Genomic DNA, 22,074 nt, shown 5'->3' with positions numbered 1-22,074 from the left:
GACCACGCGCATGGACTAAGATATAACTTTCGTGTTAACTGAGCACTTTGAAGTCGGTGCCAAACTCAAACAATACAAAAATAATAATATAATTTTGTGACTAATATACAAAATTAAATTATGGATAAAACAAATATAATTTGTTGCTCGGCACCGGCTTCAAAGTTATCAGTTGGTAGTAGTTAAAATAATATTGCAAATAGGTTTGGTTAAGTATTAAGCTAAATTGTGCGTATATAGTATAATATAAAATTAGGTTTTTTTTTATTTTCATTTAGTTATTGCAACGATTATTATGTACATATTTTATTCTAAAACGGTTTTTATGTGTTAAAAATCCAAGTTTGAATATTTTTTACCTTTTAGTGAGTTCCTTATTTATTTTTTGAAGCCGGTACAATTCTTTTGTTAAAAATATTTTATTTTTCTCTTTTTAATATTAGATATTTGCTCAATAACTTTATTTAACTTTAGCAGTTATTTTATTAAATATTACAATGGGTAGATCAGGTAAAGGTGCAGCACGTATGAGGAAAAATAGGAAAAAAGAAACAATAATTGAAAATAAAGAACGCTTCAGACCACGAGGTTCGCTACCTAGCCTAAGAGATTTGAGAAATATTCTTACCAAACTAGAACAACAAAATGTTGTTGTCACCGTCCGGACTCGAACCCGCGACATCCGCGCGTGTGCTGAACGCTCTAACTGTTACACCGCAGAAGCAGTTGCCTACAATATTTCTACGACTTCTCGTATGATATGGTTAGTGCTTAAAAAGCAAAAAGAATTTTGGAAATCGGTCCATAATTGAGGAAGAAATCGTCGAATATACATTAAATGAATATATATACAGAACATAGAACCTCCTCCTTTTTTGAAGTCGGTTAAAAATTACATTATCCCTTAGATCAAACAACAAGATCTTAGATTATCACTCCTAACATGTCGAAACCAATGCTCTCCAGTCTTTATCGAATATGTTGTAAATACAAATATTAATATTTTTGTAAAAAAAAACAAGAAGAGTAAAAATTTCCACAACAATTTATTACCGGCATTATATCCTTCAAAATTAATTCATACTCTTAATAACATATCATGAAATAATATTTAATTGTATTGCAAACTCTGGAACAATAGTGTAACTTAAGAAGGCAAAATACTGCTAATCATACTTAAACAGATTCCTAGTGCTTTCATATTTAAGATAAAACGTACAAAACTAAATGTGTTAATGTAAGAGATCATTATTTTAACATCATTGTTATTAACAATCACATCATATAATTAAAATTAAATAATTACGTATGATACTAATAACCATCCATCCAATGACTAATTTATATGACGTACTTTACTTTTCATGACTACAAGCCAAAATATATACAAGAAATATATACTGCTAAATTTTAATTTTCCAGTTTATTTTAAATTGCTTTTGTTTATATATTTATCGAGCATATTTGTATAGTTAGGTCATGCCGGTTATACATAACAGGCTATTAAAACATGCTAAATATGTTTAACTATTCCCTATTATTGTTGTAGGCTGTCCCACTTAGATTTGTTACTCAATTTTAAGTCTACGTTGCTGTATTTTATTTTTTGTTTCATTCTTAATATTACACATTTGAAGTATCTACTTTCCAACCAATAGGCTGCTGTTGGTACCGAAGAAGTTTCTTCACTAAATCTCACTACAGTTGGAGATCAGAGCTATTCTCAGACAATATTAATCTCCTATTTTTTAAATAGCTTTCTATGATTTTAGATCCAAAAGGTCGATTTCCCGACAGAAGTCCGTGAGGAATTCATCTAATTTTCGTTCTACAGACATGTCCAAACCATTGTAATGTGTCTCTTAACGTGTTCTTCGAATTTGAAAGCCCTCAAATTTACAGACGTCAAAGTGTCCAAGTCTCGAAGCCAAATACAAAAATATTGGCAAGCATATTTGCAAGCTCTTATAGGGTGTTAGTGTGTCTAACTGATCCCAAATACTTGAAATCCTTCACCCTTCACTGTTCTAACTAAATCCTGATTTACGATAAGTAAGTATATTTGACAAAGATTTACAACAGTAAGCGATCCGTCAGTTGACAATTATTTGGTTTTTTCTTTCTTAGATCACAAGCCATATTGCGAGCTATATGCGACTCTAGGAGCTTCAACGTTATTATTATTATACTACTGGCATAAACAATCATAACACTTTTGAAGTGCTTTTACTTTTTCACATTTATATTCGTCCTAGGATATAATATGCCATTTTCCTGTTTTTTTTTTCTGTTTAATACTTACGTTCGTTTCATTTTTATAAAGAGTTTTATTCGATATCTAGCCCTACTCGATTCGATTTATCGAATCAAAAGTTCCTTGAAGCGTTTTGTTAGTTTAAACTTGTTACAGCTTAAATGTTAAAACAAAGCTAAATCAAACAAATAAGACTATTGTCAATTGCAATTATGAACAATAGATTGATATGAGTTGATTTTTTATTAAAATTTCGCGCATTATCATAATGACAAAATTAAAAATAATTTGTCAATATCCATCATTCGAGGACGAATATTATTGCTCAAATGGTGGTAGTTTAGTGTAGATGTCCGTAACTATATAGACATAAGAATGCCATTTAGAATTAGAATAGGATTGAGATAACAATATTGTGATTTTAGTTCAGGTTTGTGCTCTGGGTTCAGCAAGTCGCCACTATTTTCCCAAAAATAAACTAGTTTTAAAATAACACTACCTTTCGTAACTTACTTATTTTGTTACTTTTGTTGTCACCGTTAAAAAAAATAATAAAACATTATTAATTACAACATTTCAATTCAAATCTTTATTTCGGCAACTTTGGAACCGACCGAAAAACCTGAACTCGAAAAAGCGACGTCTTCGGCTGACGTCAAAGCCAATGTTGGTCCGTCCCAACTCGCCGTACAAGTCATTTAATTTGCCCGGTCCTTTTATTCCCGGCATCTTTGTGCTAGAGTTCTCCTCCGAGCAATTACGCAAAGAGGAGAGATTGATAGGCACTTTGAACTTAAGTGAATAACTCAATTTCTTCGGGGAGGCAACTATAACAAAATTTAATAATTGACTAGAGTTGCGTTAAATAGGGCGATGCGACGGTTGAACCCGTTGACGCCGAAATGAAATTTTGCCGGTAATGTTGATTCGCGAAAATTACATTTGATATCTTTTCGGAAATGGTCCGGGTGATACGTAACTCTCGAAGACACTAAATGGCATACTTTAACGTAATTTCAGAAATATTTTATCTTTATGATTTGCTTTTTTTTCAGAAAAGTCAAAATGATGGTACACATAAGGTTAAACAAGTCTTTTAAAATCCGATATCATCTTAAAAAATAAACATGTGACGTAAATAAATATTCATTAATTAATAATCGCATAATTTACATAATTTTACATTTTTAACCAATAGATACGCTGATCAAAATACACATACATATACATCCATTTCTCAATAGTTACTGATTAAAATATAGTTAATATAGCCTAAAATACCAATTATATTTATTATCTTATATTAAACAGACCACGTGACACAAAGATGGCGCTGCTAAAATTAAATTAATATGTTTTTTAGTTAACCCTAACCCTCAAAAAATGTGTGTATAACTTTGACATCTATCAGATTATTAGTTTATAAATTATAGCATTTTGAGTGAAGCAACTTTTGTTATTGTGAAAAACGCGTGTTGAGCGATTAACCCGCTCCAAAGCGTGGGAAAACTCAACAGTCGGCTGGCAGGGTTATGGCATCTGTACTTTGGGATGCGCATGGAATAATTTTCATTGACTACCTTAAAAAAAGAAGGACCATCAACAGCGACTATTACATAGCGTTATTGGACCGTTTGAAGGACGAAGTCGCCGAAAAACGGCCGCATTTGAAAGAAAAATAAAGACCTGCTTCACCAATGCCTGTGTCACAAGTCAGTGAAAATGATGGATTTTTTGCCATCGTTGGGCCATGAATTGGGCTTCAAATTGCTTCTTCATCCACCGTATCGAGATCTGGCTCCCAGCGACTATTTCCTGTTCTCAGATTTCAAAAGAATGCTCGCTGGAAAGAAATTTTCGTCCAATGAAGCGGTGATCGCCGAAACTGAGACTTTGAAGCAAAGGACAAATCGTACTACAAAAATGTTATCGAAAAGCTATCGCTATAATCAGTGTATCAGGTAATTGTAATCAGGGAATTATGTTGAATAAAAAAATATATTTTTTACTATGGTAGTACGGGGACTTTTCAATTGATCTGTTATATATTTTGTACCCGAATTTATAAAGAAATTGAATAAAAAGAAATATAATATTCATAATAAAAAATACACTCTAAATTTAAAATTTATATATAATACTAAAGTATGTCTGTGATCAATGCAAGAAACGTAAAATACCACAAAGAAACTAGTCACGTTAGCAACCCGTTATGATAGTTCTTAAGTTAGTCACTCGACAGTCGGCAGATTCATTACTAATGACTGTGGTTCAGAACCCACCTTAAACAGTAAAACTAATACAGATAAACTCTAATACGAACAAAAAAAGAAAATTTAAAATAAAAATAACAAATATAGTAGGAACTGATGCATACATATGTTAGAAATAGGCACAGTCACACTATTATTTATTATTATGCAAGATATATTAACTAAATTAATATCATTTTGAAAAAAGAATAGTAAAAAGAAACAAATGTCATAGTTCAGTTTAAAGCTGAAAAATAAACAGTGATTCAATAACTAATAATAATCAAAATATCTAAAATCAAAAGTTAAGTTTAATAAAATTTAATTAAAACGTTAGAGTATATGTTGATAGACAGTAAAGCCAATGTAGTTCATTTGTTTATCCTAGATCATATAACCTACACTGTATTAATATTATATTAAATTTACCAAATTCTAAACAAATATAACAAAGGAATATTTTTTAAACTAGTTGAAATTTGAGTAAAAAAATTAAAAAAAAACAAAATCATTTTACCGGAATATCTGATGGAATTGGTTTGTTAAAAAAATCATAAAAAAATATTTACCAACAAATTGCTTCACTGTTAAAATACAATTTGTGTTATTTTATGCGTTAACAGTGTATGTTATAATAAAAACAAGGTTTTTTTATTGTTATGAAATAAATATATTTTACCATATCAATAATGTTGGTTTTTGATTTTCCGTCAATTTGATATCCATATATTCCATTATTTGTATAAGATATTAAATTGAATTGTATATCGTTCAAATACCTCTACTAGCTAAAAGTATTTAAAAAAAAATAGAGAACACAAAATCTGAATAAATTAATTTTCTTCAATTGGTATAATAGATGACTTTTTTTCTAACATTACTTTCGAAAATAGTTATATTTAAATATTAGGTACTAATACATTTTTTTACTATTTTAAAGTATCCTTTTGACCAACAAGGGTTGATTAGAAATCATCCCAGAAGCCATCCGGTCTTATACAGCCTGATTACTGGCGTTACTGGGATCATTTTCCTTGTCGGATTTTGCACTCTTAGTTAAGGATAATCACAAATGTTAAACAATCACAAACATAAATTTACGACCACGCCCCAGCAGGATTCGAAACCGCCACTATCGCAACAGTAGGAGGACCGTCCTGTTGCCTTTACCGCTGCGCCAGCCAAGCCGGCTTTAACACTTTTTGATTATTTGTCCATTGCAAAAGGGTATTTATTGAAAAAAATTAGTACGATATTAGTCAAATTATTTGCGCTTGAATCATTCTGGATCCTTCGTCTGTCTGAAAGTTGCTTGAGAGTTTGAGCTGGGTTTTCGACAAATAAGTCAATAACAGGGCAATTTATTATCTTTGAGCTTTTTTGGTCCTCCAGGCCGTTTATTGTTATTCAGACCGCGTTGAAATGGTTCCCTTTCCCCTGCCTTTCGAACTTTCCTATCATAAGTATCATCTAGAATCAATCATCATGACTCACCAGAAAAGCTCTTTGAAAATTCCTTGAGTATATCAGCTGGGTTTTCATCCAATAAGTCTTGCAATCTTCTGCAGAGTTTGAGCCTTTTTAGTCCTCCAGTCCGTTAATTAATATCAAAATAATCACTGTTAAATTGTGAAAACCAAAACCGACAATTGGGATCTGACGGATCAGCACCACCATATGTTTCTAAAAGAGTTTAAGAGACTTCGTCAGCTTAGTTAGGTTGTTTACCAGTTTTTTACACGGATATGCATTTTCATCAATATATATATATATATATATATATATATATATATATATATATATATATATATATATATATATATTTCTGATTAAAATACACGCAAACACCTAATAATTACCCATGGTTAAATGTGATAAATCAATCAGAAAGGAATGATTGGACGAACAGGGACGCCCATATTTAAGTTTTTTCAAATATTGTGATCGATTTTCAGCTAAACGAGCATTATCGGAAAAAGTTTTATCGTACCTCAGAGGTTTCCGCTATTTTTACTCAACAGTTAAATTGCATCAGCTATAATCAGTAACGATCAACGATTGTATTTGTAAGTAAAATTCACCAATAGCCTATAAGTTTCTAAACTTTACTATCATAGATCTATATTTCCTTACCACTAGTGACAATCGATAAACACCATGCCGAGGACCGTGGTTCACATTTAGCAATAGGGCCACTCTAGATAAACTCTAGATAGTTGGTAAAAAATATATTTTGAAACATAATATACAATATATACAACATAACATATATAGTTAAATTTAAAATATTTACGTGATCTATATACTTTTATTTTGTATATACCCTTGCTCTATATATGTTAATGCAAAAGAACCCAATGGGAGTTTTTATTAAATGTAACGCGTGAAAATATAAATATTCCAACTAAATATAATATATAAGCAATTATAATTTCGTGTTGTTTTAATTAAAAAATAAAATGTTCTTCTTTTATATAATTAACTACCTAAATGAGAACACGCGAAGGTAAAGTTAATGTAATTGGGGTGGTTTTATAGGAGGCTATCTAAAAAAAGGCAAATTGGATTAATTAAAATGAGACGCAGTGACATAAAAAAAGCAAATCTAACACGTTATGGACATCTTTAAATAGAATGGAGGAGCAGAGAGTAAACATCCAACTGGATTTAAATATAAATTATCAGATTCTATACTTCAAAATTAATTTGGTTAATATCAATAGAATTTTAAATAAAATACGTTTTATTGATGTTACTTGTCGGGTCAAACTAACGAAACTGAAGAAAGAGACGTTTGTCAGCTGACAGTACATCATCAACTATAAAGAAAATAATTGAAAAGTTCAGGAATACGGAATCTTTTGGTGGAGCTAAATCCACCATTATAGTTTTAATATCAATACGGCACGTAGCCTATGGACATTAATTCAGTATCATGAACAAAATACTAAATTTTTAAATCTGTCCATTATACATTCACTAAGGATTTTCGTCTCCATACTTACAAAATTCGGCAAGTACAAGAATTGTTGAAGGGCTTGTTGAATAATGCATTTTTCTATCAAATTCACGTGGATTTATAGTCCATACATGGATCACATGTAGATTTAGTGGTGTATATTATGTATTGGAGGCATCATTGGACCTTACTACTTTAAAAATGAGCCTGATGAAGCAGAATCTGTTAATGATGGCTGCGATTATTAAGAATAACTGCGTCTTATACTTAATTCATATTTAGACTAAATGTTGAGATACACTATATTAAGAAAACCTGAGTCCGTCTTTATATTAAAAAGATAAAACGTTTATTAAATATAAAATTTATGTAGGCAGTGTCCACACCCTGTTTGAAAACGGTCTGATTATGTATTGCTTAAATGTTAGGCTAATATTTTTGCAAGTAAAATTAAGAAAAATTGTTATTGTTCTACAGGTTGTCCATTTTATATATAGTAGTAATTAGTGTGATAATTTAGATTGAGAATTCAGATCTTTCCAGGTCAAGATCAGGAAAACAGTTCCCAGTCGAAAACAAATCGACGCTGGTATACATCAAGGTTCCTCACTGGCCCCAGCCTTATTTAACCTTTATTTCTGATCTGCCGAGAAAAGAGTACGTTTCTTTCTTCACGGCCTCAGGGCTCAATCATGCGGTCAGGTAGTTCAAATTCTGGAGGTTGCAAATCAACCCACTGAGAACCCAGGCCGTCATTTTCCATAAGAAGTGTTACACACTGCGCATCTCGCAACTTAAGATCGACACCGCAACAATTCCATGGCTGGATAACGTTACGTACCTAGGTCTCCAATTCGACCGACGTTTCTTATGACTTCGTCGCATACACATATTCCAGATCTGAAGGTGATAAAACGTCATTCATTTACTCAAGGGTATTTGGGCTTTGAAAATGTATTTCAATTAAATATATATTTCCATAATTTTAAAGTTCAGAATTTGTATCATATCATATTATTCTAAAATATCAAGCTAATGACATTTAGCAAATGCACTAAAAATAATTTTAACATACATTTCAATTAGAACTATCTATTTGTATGGATTTTAATATTTAGTAATTTCAATTTAAAGCTATTTAATATTCATTTCACAGTCGGCGCACTTCACTTCACTTAGTACCAAAAAAACAACGTCACGAGTGCCATTTCCACTATGAGCACCAATCTTTATAATTGTGTATAAGCAAAATTATCTAAAAATCTAAAATATCTATGATCGGCAAAAATATAAAATACCAGTCGCTTCTCGCTCCGAGCTACGCATGATTAGATTCGGAAAAATGTCATTGCTGTCAAATCAATGCCTTTTATCTCACCGGTGCCGATCTCACAATCCACGCACAAAAAAAGTTTTAGGAAAGTATGGCTATTAAATTTGTTTCTATATGTAAAATGTAAGGTTGAGAATGACGTAATACCGGCTACTGAATTCTGAAACCGACACTTTACTAATATCCACAACCAGCCAACGGCTCATAACGCCTTATTGAACTTACTAATAACACCAAATTGATATTTTTTTCAATCAATTTTATTTTAAATCTTAATAAAACTATTAACAGGTTTTTATCGTATTTCTAAACGATTTATATTCATACCTATAATAGTTATCCCTTGTCGAAAATATACCCAATAATACTGCATATAATATTACCAAGATAGACTATCTCAAACGTTCCCATTCACGCATGCAACCGAATAAATAATTTTCGTTACAAAGTTGGACTAACATTATGATTATAAGGGGACTTTATTAACAGGATGCAACAAAGATCCCAGATCGTTTCAATTATCAATTCACTGAATATTTTTTAAACGGACAGGTAAGCTGTTATATAAAATATAATATAGTTTATATAATGACTACAAAACTTCAAGATTCCAATTACAAGGAAAAAATTAATTTTTATTTGCTTTTTTACTGAACTGTAAAAAATAGTACCGATAGTAGTGTCCGATATTTATAGTTTAGAACTCACGTTAAATAATACCTCTAGTCACTAAAAATTAAATAGGCTGAAGTTTTCTTTCATTACATCGTACATTAGATACGCTTAGCACAATATTAATATATAAAATTAACGTATTGTTCTATTATACTTGCATCAATACACAAGCAAGACGAATGAGGCATAAATACATCAGTATATATTTCCCAAATGAAAATTAGAATACTTAAGTTAAAGTTAAGGGTTGCACTTATAGTCTATCCAATAAAACAGCCAATTCACGCCATTAAAATGTATAACGCCAACACGTCGCAATGTTAAATATTAACGTAGAATTTTGGATTACAATGCTCGCCAGTTTGTAAACTCTAATTATTATTGCTAACGTTTTGAAGAATTTTATAACATTTGACAAGTGTCGACCAGGAACAACACAAATCCAATTTTTGAGACTGATTAGGTTATATGTTCTGACGCATCAAACAGCATTCTGTCTCTTTTTAACTTAGTTAGTCGTTAGAAATTAATTTTACAGTTTTACAAACTGCATTTGGCAGTATATTCGATGGACGTGCATTGGCTGTTTTATTGGAATAACTACATACAAATTTGTGAAATTTGGTTCGCTTCATTCAATCTTCTGATTTCTTGCCCGATCACGTTCCACATTTATGTAATTTAGTAACCTTATTTCATGTTATAAAGCGAAATCTTGGGTAACTTCGTAAATCCGTTTGATTTCAAGGTCATCAAAATATGCTTTAATTGTCTAATAAACTAATATCTCTAAATGTAGATCAAGTTGGGAATATCTCCGGACTAACCAATACAATTCTTTGATTTAAATATGTCTGCTATATTTTCTCTCTATTCCTATATATTTATTCCTATATATTTTTGCTATATTTTTACTCTATTCCTTCTTTAAAGTAATTTTAATCAAAAAATAAAGTTGAACTACATCTATAACTGTTGATTGTATCCCAAGATAGTTAGAAGAAAGAATAGAACGAATAAATTATCTTACTATTAAAATATTATTACGGAAAATTATTAACCATAATGAGTTTTTTTTCGTAAAATACCTCCGTTTCCACTTAATTTAGTACGAAGGAGCATTAGCATACAGGAGCAAAGATAACATAATCGTCCCTTAATAATTCCATAACTGAACTACATTAAACGTAAGTTATTTAGATAGGGTCAGTACGGCACTACATTCTCCCCCATCTCTGTCTCTCTATCTATAAATTTCTCATAATCTGATTACGCACCATCTCCTGCTGGCAATCATTACGGCTGATGTCCTGCAGTCCTTTTAAGGACGTTAAGAGGTTTACGTAACCTGTTACGACAACGGAGAAGTTCGCTAACTCGATTCGTTCGACGATAATCAATAAATATTTGTTGGATTAAGTGCTAAGTGGATCTTGTTTAAGTTCTTACGTTAAGGTTTGAGCCCTAATAGAGTCGGATTTATTTTTTCTGCTTCTGTTTCAGATAGACGGGTAAATATGAACTCGCTGCTGATATTTACCGCTTTGCTGACGTTCGCCTTTGAAGGAGATTGCTACACAAGTAAGTTGAAACTATTCATTATCTGTTTACAATCAATGTAAACTAATCTGCCGAGTTCTAAATATCATCGCCAGAATTAGTAATTTAATGGTTTTTCGAATTTTGGTGTAAACGGTTTAAATAAATTGACCTTTAACATAATGTAATCAATGCCACCTTGATATTAATACGAAACGAAATTATCAAGTTAACGCCACATATATGATCATATGTTTACTTGCAATAATTCTTAAAATAATAATATAGTATATATTTGTCCTATTTTATAAATAACATCGAAATTATTATTAAATTAAGTCTTTATATTATTATTAGTTAATCATTTAGTGTATAAATCAATACTATTTATACTAATACTAGTGTCAACTATATTTGTACAGAGCAGATAAGTCTTACTATATAAAAAATATTACAAAAGACAATATTGAAAAATATATGTTTGGAAATTACTTATTAAATAAGCCTTTGTTCTAAAATAAATTGAAACTCGAAAATACTTTCAACTAATGATTCAATATACCTAGTTGCAAGGAAGCCATAAACGCATATTAGTACCACTCAACTATACACGGAATGTTTCAAATATTTCACATATAAATTTACATTTCTTATTATGCGTGCATTGAATAAGTCGCCACGATAACTTATCCACACACAGTGAATATATGAGGATACATTTATTCAACAAATCCCTCCGGATTTAGCGCATGCGCTTACTAGACTCCATTTATTCTATGTCTGGCGCTTGCGTATATACGGCTTCATCTACTTTTTTTTATATATAAATTATTTTTTATAAATAAATATACACAAATTTGATATATAATTGATTTAATGTTGAAACTATATATAAGGAGGGAAATAAATATTGAAACTTTTTTATATTTTATTTAAAAAATTATTGAAGAAAATAATTTCTAATGCCTTTCAATTTTTATAAAATCATCATATTTAAATTAATTTACATATTTGAAGAATTAACATAAACTCCAGGAGCCATATAAATAAACATATAATATGAAAAAAGGCCAATATCGTTTAGATCAAATCCAGCCAATTTAAACCAAACGAAAAAAGCCACTACTATATATGAAAGCAATGAAATTCTCCAAGAAATATCCAAATGTGATCAACAATGAGTGCTACTGCAATTTTTGCTACTATTCTTCATCCACAGACCCGAATGATCGTACTTTTAAGCTGAAAGATATCTCGGTCAATACATCATTATTTTTACAAAACAATAATTTATTTACCTATAGTCTTATATAATAATGCATTGTATGTTCCTTATCATTAGAATATTATTATTAAGTCGTTTATAGTTTTATATTTCGTTTATTTGATCCAGGTCTACTTTTGTTAGTAAATTTAATTATTTCATAGTATCACTGTGCACTGTTCTTACATCTTAGCAAAATTCTTTCTAATTTATTCTTCTGTAACTCTCTGAATTTCACATTCTTTGACATTCACTCTTAACAAATTCTAGCTACATCTTACCTATAAAATAAAATTTAAATCATTACTAAAATATATTATGTTTAAAATAAATGTCCAATAATTACCAATTACTACAATTTTTGCTACTATTCTTGTTGGACAAACCTCATTAATGACTTGACTACTTCCAACACAACAAGAATTATTTTCGTCTCTGTTCTTATTATCATTACATTTTAGCATATGATGATACATATTCGATAATGTGATACATTATCATATTCGATAATGTGATATATAATCGAAAACTCGAGATAAAATAAAAATATAAAGATAAAATCGAAATATTCTAGATTTTTTGTAGTTTTAACTTGATCGACTCGAAAAGAATGTACCGCCATTAGCAAAGGAATGCAATATAGTTTATTATTTTCTGTAGTTTTCTATCTGGAGATATTTTTTAATAAATATATCCTGAATATATGTTATATTACGTAACCCTTACGGTCCTAGCTACAAACTCCAAGAATCTCGGCTATATCTGAGGGCTATAGTATAATGCAAGGAATAGTAATATTCCAGATGCAGTTCTATTATTGTTTGTTCGTTCTAGTATAACTTATTGTGAATTGACTGTGAAAAATAAGCGCATTAAGAAACAATAGTGGCTTTAATCTGATAAAAGAATTACATTTTACATTATTAACAAGTTGCTCTGGAAAATACCAATCACAGCAATTAAATGAACTGTTGAACGACCACAAGCATTTCAGGTCTGTACCTTCCCAATATTATCTGCCCTTTTAAAGCCTTATAATAACTATCTTCTCGACGTCTTTGTTCTTTAAATTTATCTTCTAGTTGCTGCTCATTGCTTGCTAGTTTCATTTATTATAGGCTGGTTATAGCTAGTTTATAGCTGATTATAATAGCTAGTTCCTCATGGACTTTCTATACATACCATTTATTGGAGCTATACCTTTTTGGAAACTGTATGAACTACAAAAATTCAAATTAACTTAAATGCTGTGCCTTCTTAGGCTGCTTAAGCTGACTTTCGGTTCAATCAAAACTGTAAGAAATTGTACACTGTAAGTGAATTGTTTACAAATTAATATAACAGAAACTGTCGACACAACGTCATTGTTTTCACATTTTGTCTGAACTTCTGAAAGTTTATATTTTAAGATTACAATTAAGGAAGGATTATATTATTATATTTTAAATCATAATGTTTATTTTTCAAGAAAATTATAAAAACGGGACATGAACATGTTTCTTAGTAGTACATTCCATTTTTTACTAGGACATGTTATTAGATAAGGAGTCCAACTGTGATACTCATCATAATCACAGATAACAATCAATATTCACATTCCTGGTGTGGCATAATCTGAAACTCTAGTTTTAAAAGATTAAAACCCATATTAGTTTAGGGTACAGGTGCGGTTAGATAAAGACAATATCTTCGATGATTTATTTTCGCACAAATGGATTATAATTATATGCAGAAGAAATATTAATTTTTTACGAGCAGATATTAAACAATAAACGAGATAGTAAACACTAAACCAGATATTATACACTAAACAAGATCACACTATATGAATATAAAAATAAAGAAATGCACGTGGCAGAGTTACCTTCAGATGTTACGAACAGTGGCACGTCTGATCACTCTCAGAGTCGGGAACGGAAAGAAAGTCGAGGCGTCGCGTCATCCCCTAGCTTCACCACCCGAGGTTGCCACATCGTACCCTCTGTCAGTACCACTTGTTGCCACCTCACCGTGGGTGCTAACTTCAGGTATGTGCAACGCCTCGAGTAGATCTGTGGGCTGCTGATAATTGCGGGAAAATTCGAAGCATCTGACGGTCGCTACATTAGTAAGATCTTCTTCAATAATCTAGCATATAATAACACTAGCATTAAGATTTCACATGCAAATATATGTTTTAATAAGTATTCGCTCCTTAGGCCATAACCGTTTTCGCCTAACGTTTTTTTCAGAAATAAATCGTTTTTATTGAAATTAACCAGCGATTCACAGATGAAAATTAGATCCATTAGCTTTTCCATTAAACTCAAGTAGTACCCATACATCCAGATCCTTTTTGTATGCAACCTTTTTTCATATCACTCCGAACCAAGTTTTTGTGCAATAAAAACAGTGCTTATATAACGATCAGGCTCGGCCATTTCGACGACTTTTTGCACATTTTCCACTGTTGATCTTCCAAAGCTATAGCATACCACATTGATATAGGAATTACTGAAACGGGATCAAACAGCACTCAATTTAGGGCTTGATGAGCAATACCAGAAGTTACAGTACCAGAACGTTAAACAATATTTGCATTTTCGGGTGCTTCGCTTGCACATTCACATTTATCGAATAAAAACTAATCATCTAGTATAAATTTATTAAAGCCATCTATTGGAAAATATCATTGATTTCTTTTGGCTTTTTTAGATCTAATATTATATTTTAAAGTATTTACAAAATATATTTGAAACTTGATTATTTGTATAGTGAATCAGTTCTAATTTTTCAATTTTTAAAATTCAGATAAGTTATGATCATATGTCATATTTTTTCTCACCACGGTATTCAGACGCCACGTTTCGAATGATATTATAAATTAAACTGTTTATTCAAAGATGCCAAAAATATATGATAAAAATATCTATAAAATTTTAACTTCAATAAAATGTAAAATATCGTTCTAATTGGAGTGTGTTAAGATATTTTTCAATCAATATATCTGTTTTTTAGTTCTAATAGTTAAAATATGACCGTAAAATATTTTGTAGCATTTAATTTAAGTTAAACCGCAGTAATATTTATGTATGATAAAATCGTGAAATTAAAACCTCAAATCCGAGATTATTTTTCTTATTAAAGAAATGTTGACCATATCTTTAAGGCAGATGTTATTTCAACAAAAATCTTATTTCTAAGAATTTTGGTTTATTTCCAATATTGTTTCATTTTTCAATAAATTATTAAATATAGCATATTTAATTAAATAAATTTTATAAATACTGTGAGAAACTCTAGATATATTCGCACATAATCTTTATTAAGAATTTTTTTAACACCAATAATCTGCAGGTAATCTTAAAGTACAATAAAATGACACATACTTATTAATATCTTTACATTTTACTTGTTATGTTGACAACTCTATCCAAATCCGCATACTTACATAATTTAAAAATGTTTGTATGAAAAATTGTCTCATTGAACAAATGTCACAGAGAAAGTTCTTTCTAATATATACAAACTGTGAATATTTTGAACCAAGAGGTATATAATATTTTTAATTCTTTGCTATTTTCCACAATACTCCGAAGATAATATAAACCATATTGATGATGATAATGGTGATTGAGGATATAACAATGCAGCACTATACAAGACGGGCTATCCTATTAAAATGTATAATTTAATTTTTAGTAACTAACGATAAAAATCAGGTTATAGCTTTTTAAACTAAAAAGTTTTTATATAAAAAGTACATGTTGCCAATTCATCATCTTTTACAGTTTTACAAACTGCATTTGGCAGTATATTCGACGTCATCTAGGACGCATGCATTGGCTGTTTTATTGGTCTAAATGTTTGTCATCTATTTGGTCTAAATCTAAATCTAAATTTTTTTAAATTTACATACAAATTCGTGAGGTTTGGCTCGTTTCAATCTTCTGATTTCTTGTCAGTTCTCTTTCCACATTGCTGTGATTTAGTAATCTTATTTCATGTTATAAAGCCAAATCATGAATAACTTCGTAAATCCGTTTAATTTCAAGGTGAATCTGAAATTCTTCGTTAGTTACGTAGCGATAAACAACAGCAATTAATCAAAAAACACTGTAGCAGGATTAGATTTGCAGTCAGTTCAGTATGTTAGTGCAACGCTATTTTTGCACCCCATAAATCCAAATATGCTTTATAATTGTCTAATAAACCAATATCCCTAAATGTATGCCTTCTTTTTACTATCATTTCATTATTAGTAACTAACCATAAAAATCAAGTTATAGCTTTTTAAACTAAAAATTGTTTATATAATAATTACATGTTGCCAATTCATCAGCTTTTTGTGAGTCTTGTTCAGCTTCAACGTGTAAAATTTAGTTATTTGAGTTGAGTCGAAATTGTATTTGAGTCGACATTGTAGTTTGGATGATGATGTTGATAAGAGATTATTGATGATGGAAAAGTACGAACACTCTTCTTAATTACCAATCAGTATATCGTTGCAAATTATGTAACTTGTGCACGCTTATAGTTCAGCGGAATTGGATTGAATTAAGCTATTATTGATGTCGTATTGTTGGAAGACCAATGGCACCCTGTTTCATCTTATTTTTGGATTTGGATTTTTGGATACTTCCAATCTTTTTATCTTGGTGGGTTTATAGAAATAAGATCATCATTGCCAAGAACCATATAAGTTCATTAAGCATTAATCTAATTTTCTGGATTTAATCTAACCAACTTTTTAAGCCTAAAGAATAGGAAGCCTTCTCAGCTAGTAATTGAGTCTCAGTAGAGGGGAGTTTACGGTGAGCCATATTATTTTATCATAGTAGTTAAGCCATACATAATAAAAAGAAGGTAGGGTCATCTGCATAAACGATTATACTGATTGTTGGATTAGTCGATTTTTCATGTATGAATAAATCAGGTTTACAGGATAAAAAGGTGAGTCTTGGTCTGAATCACCTAGCAAAGTACAAGAAGGCTATACGATCCTTGTACTGACAGGTGTATTATACTTCTCCTACTTGCAGCCTTCCGTCCTTATAGAAATTGGTGTGTTAAAATTGTACGTATATTGATTATCCCATTAGTAACAGCTTAGTTATCATTGGAATCAGAGTGTTCACCGACATAATCATCTGAGAATGAAAAAACTAAATGTCTGTAAAAAATTTTTTTCTCGTTTTTTATTTGAAAGAGAAACATCCCGTTTGTAACAAACAAGTTCTTAAAATGTTATCCATTAATCAATTTTGATAGTACACTGACTCTGATTTTTGTTGCGCAACTAATTTATCTAGTCAACAGGAAGAACAACCACACGATAGTAAGACGACTATAAAAGGATTTAACTTATGCAAATCAGTGGCACGTTTTGAAGGTCAAGGTGGAAGCAATTTTTTTATTTAATAAAATGTATAATTATGTATGAAATAGGGAATAATTATGATATATGGACGCCTAGTAAAACTGCTTTAATGGCTACTAATGTTTTTATCGTTTCTATTTTTTTTAAGAATATGGCCGATCATGTAAAGATATAGGTTGTCCGTCAAACCAAAAGTGTGTTATGGAAACGGATCCATGTTCGTATTATCAAAGACAAGGAGAGTGTGGGCAGTAAGTATATTATACTATCTAAAATGACAATTATACTTTAATTATAATTAATTTTGTAATAAATCACTGCAGTATTACTGATTGCAAATCATTATGAATAACTTATTTTCTCCAAATATTCGTCATCAATTTACTTAGTATCAATTTTTTCACTTAATTTTAATATATTTTTCTGTCGCGAATTTTTTCTAGCAGAACTTTCATATCTTACCAGTATTTTATCTTCCGGTATTATTCACGATAACTATAAAACATTTTATATATTTGAACTAATATACGAGGGTAAAGTGAAAAATCTCAGAATCGCCAGTAAAGACCGCGGAACATCAACATACTTGGCCAAGAGTTTCTCCAATATCATTATTGCTTGCCGAAAGTGAGAGGTTGTGGCATACATATGTACGACCCTCTCAACTTCCTCAACTTTGGATACAAAGTGCCTTCAAAATCAATTTTCTTCATGTTTGGGCACAGATTGTTTATGTGCAGTGCTATATCATTGTTATGTTCAGTGCTATATCAGGATAACAGAGGAGAGAACCGAGCAAAACGTGCACCATGTCTCCTGTAACATTTTTAAGATAATCAACTATAGCATCCCTTTTGGCATCTCAAAACATGCTGGTCAGGTTTGCGTCAACTGCTTCAATTGTTGTTTCATTTCTGGCATGCAGTGGTAGACCCATGTCTCATCCAAAATAACAAATAGTTTCCCTATAGAATCGGTTAATTGAAAATCGTTTGCATATTGCTTTCAATCAACATTCAGCAAGTACGCCACTCATTTTGAATAGAGCTTTTACATCTCTAATTATTTATGCTATACACTTTCCACACTATACCCGTTTAAGAAAGTGCATGATACTTTTTCAAACGTTTCCGATCTGTGTTCGGTTTCTTGCTATCCTTTATATGGGTCATCATCAAGAAATGTGTGAGCACATCCATATTTACCTATCCGCTGCAATGCAATAGAAGGTACCAATTCATAAACTTTTGTGGTGACATAAACTTTTGCCAACTTGCTTAAAGATTAATCTATCCAAAATTTGTGTATTCAAATGTATCCATTTTAATAAAAAAACATGCAAAAAACTCCAAAAAATTCTCGTAAACAATCTACTTGAGAGAATAATTTGTAACTTAAAGGACACATAAATGTTTGCTTTTGTTTGTATCAAAATAAGAACCGTAATCATTTTGAAACAAATGCTATAATTTTGTAATTAGGTATCCAACTTGTAAGAAAATCCAATCGGGAGAAAGAACGTGTGCCAATTTTGTTTGCCCACCAAGTCAAGTATGCCAAATGGATGGCGGCCATCCAAAATGTATTGCAGATGCATCGAAATGTAAGTTGAAACAAAAAAAAATTCTAGCCTGATAAGCAAGGATCAAGCTACATTAATTGATAATAGAAGAAAAATAACTATCTTAATTAGTCAAGCCATAGCCGGCGAACGAGGAAAACGTCTACTTTTCTACCGCAACGCTGTTGTTATTGTTGTTGCTTCCCTACGCTGTTGTTGAACCATATTTAGCGATTTGTCATAACCATTCTGGCCTTGAACAATATTAGTCTCCTAATTTAAGATGGCTTTCTATGGTCCTCATCTATTTTTTTTTGTGAGCTGCATCTTCCATCCAAAAGGTCGATTTCACCACAGAACTATACAGGGAATTCGACACACATCTCCAAGCCATCTTAATCTGCATCTCTTGATTTATGTCATTACTTCAGCAGTAGATACCACTTTCTTCTTCTATATTATTATTCTTTATTCTTCTATATATCTAAATACTCGAAAACCTGCACTTGCTCTAACTGAATTCTGTTGAGATTAATAATAGCAGGCACTTAATTTATCTTTGAGTATCTTTGAATAATTGTAATACGATGATTGTATAATTAACTTTTTCGTAACGAATAATGAATATAAGAATTAATATAATGTATTGATGATTTTTATTATAGCTGGTCATGTAGGATATGATACCCATTCAGCAAACTCACCTGTAAATAATGACTCCCCCAGTGCACCACCAGCCAATAATGGAAATATATATCCTCAAATACCACATGGGGAAACTACACCAAGGCCCAATGTCCGGTTAGTTATTTAATCGTTTTATTATACTATATAATATACCCTATGTTATTATAAATATAATTTATCAGGCCAGCATATCCAGGTGGTTCTGGATATCAGGGTGGTCAAATTGGATCCGGTTACCCAGGACAATCTGGTGGGTATCCTAGCCAATCAGGTGGATATCCTGGTCAAGCAGGTGGATACCCTCAAGGCGGTTATCAAGGATACCCTCAAGGTGGCTATCAAGGATATCCTCAAGGAGGATACAATCAAGGTAATAGCTAAAAATGTGTCAATCTTAAAAAGTCCCTCTATTCTGTTTTATTTTCCAAATAACATAGCAGCTGAATAATACTCGAACAAGATGCTTTTAACATAACTATATTATATTAAAGAACAGTGTAACTTTGGCTTAGCGTTAACGTTAAGATGTATTTTACTTCTAAAACAAACCTTGTGAAACACCAAAATGATATTTCCAAAATTATTAAAATTAACAGTAAAGGCGCCATTGTATTTTTAAAGAACAGCTGTTTAGTAAGTATGTTTGATTTATTAATCCTCAATTCCCACAACATAAAATTGGCAATACTATGGAAGCATGCCTATAATCCTGCTACACAACATGCTCGTCAAAGTTCACTGATTTCTTGCGATCGATAAGTAATTAATACCTAATTAATATAAATAATTAGTTTGAAAGATATGGTTATCAAACTTATTATCTGTTTATGTTTATTATATTTGTAATTAAAGAGAAATTGTTTGTTTATTGTAGATATAAGTTTTTAATAGAAAATAATATTCATTTTTAGGAGGTTACCAACAATACCCGGGAGGTTACCAGAACAACTACAATCCTTATCAGTACCCACAAAAAAGTTCAGGTTCCTCAATCACTGACCAAATTACTCAGGGTTTGAAGCAAATAGGTACAGACTTATTCAAAAATTATCTAATTAAAACGATTTCGAATGGTAAATAAAAAAAACAACAAATCAATCCAAACAAAGAACAAATGTATATTGTCTAATAGATTTAATTTATTTTACGAAAGCTGTAAACTGAAATAGATTTTTTTTGCAGGGTTATTTTACATATTAGTGCATTATTATCTTGCCAGCACATTCCATCTGTAACAGAAGACAAATCTTTACTACAAAATTGTTACTTAAATTTTATTAAAGACTGTAATATATTTGTACTATATTCTTTAAATAATCTTATTTTGTTTTGTATTATTTTTATATACGTGATAAGTGTTATAGGTGAGTACAAATCTAATTTATGATTTCTGTTTTATATTTTCTTTGTGTTAATTTTGGCTTTTTGGTGGCAGCCCTTTTTTTCTTGCAATTTCCCATTTTGCGTAGAATAACCCTTGCAATTTTTTTTTATTTTATTTAATTGCTATTAATTTCATATGACAAACTTTTGTTTTTAAAAACCTGACACTGTAAATACACCCTTTTTTATTTTGTTATTCCATTCTGATTATTGCATGTAGAATGTCCTAATTGTGAACTAACTAAATTCTAATAGCATTAATTGTGTACCTAGTTTTGTAGTTGCCTAAGTTAAATATTACATCAACAACAACAACTTATATAAGATATCTGAGCATATTCATGATAAAATTAAAACTACAAAACATGGATACTTTAAATGAATAATAAGGTGACAAATTAGGTGTCAATAAAACGCTTTAATTATACAATAGAAATATCTTTATAAAAATATATATAAAATAAATATTTATACCATTTAAATGTCTTTATCTTTTCTGATATTTTTATAAGTTTAGCTTAGCTTCAACAAAGATACCACAAGTTTTGACATCATCAGCATTTTAAAAACAATTATTTATTAGTGCTATTCACTGTTTCTGCCAACTGTGTGACTTATTAATACCCTTAAGCTTTTCAAATAATAAGAATATGTCACTAGGAATTCTAAGTTTGCAATCACTTGTGTACACATGTGGAACATGTTTACTCTAATTAACTTTGGTTTTAGTTTAGTTCAATTTTAATTAACAAGTACATGATAATACACTACATACACTGCACATATGTACCTATTCTCTATAACCCAT

General features: G+C 30.6%; 1 protein-coding gene across 3 annotated transcripts in view; it reads left to right on the top strand.

Annotated features, from left to right (window-relative positions):
• LOC143189116 (uncharacterized) overlaps positions 1 to 21,748 on the top strand; it is a 45,825-nt gene extending 24,077 nt beyond the window's left edge. For all 3 annotated transcript variants that reach the window (XM_076393799.1, XM_076393800.1, XM_076393801.1), the window contains exons 2-8: positions 10,977 to 11,054; positions 17,784 to 17,886; positions 19,117 to 19,238; positions 19,862 to 19,997; positions 20,066 to 20,253; positions 20,795 to 20,911; positions 21,066 to 21,748. In XM_076393799.1, the coding sequence (XP_076249914.1) occupies positions 10,991 to 11,054; positions 17,784 to 17,886; positions 19,117 to 19,238; positions 19,862 to 19,997; positions 20,066 to 20,253; positions 20,795 to 20,911; positions 21,066 to 21,118 (783 nt within the window). In that variant the 5' untranslated portion in view covers positions 10,977 to 10,990 and the 3' untranslated portion in view covers positions 21,119 to 21,748. The remainder of the gene's footprint in view (positions 1 to 10,976; positions 11,055 to 17,783; positions 17,887 to 19,116; positions 19,239 to 19,861; positions 19,998 to 20,065; positions 20,254 to 20,794; positions 20,912 to 21,065) is intronic.
• The last annotated feature ends 326 nt before the right edge of the window (positions 21,749 to 22,074 follow it).

This window comes from Rhynchophorus ferrugineus, unplaced genomic scaffold (assembly GCF_030347505.1).
Source record: "Rhynchophorus ferrugineus isolate W39M unplaced genomic scaffold, kcgeb_rfMv2 rfM1, whole genome shotgun sequence".
Lineage (NCBI taxonomy): Eukaryota > Metazoa > Arthropoda > Insecta > Coleoptera > Curculionidae > Rhynchophorus > Rhynchophorus ferrugineus.
This window is presented reverse-complemented; position numbering and strand designations above follow the sequence as displayed.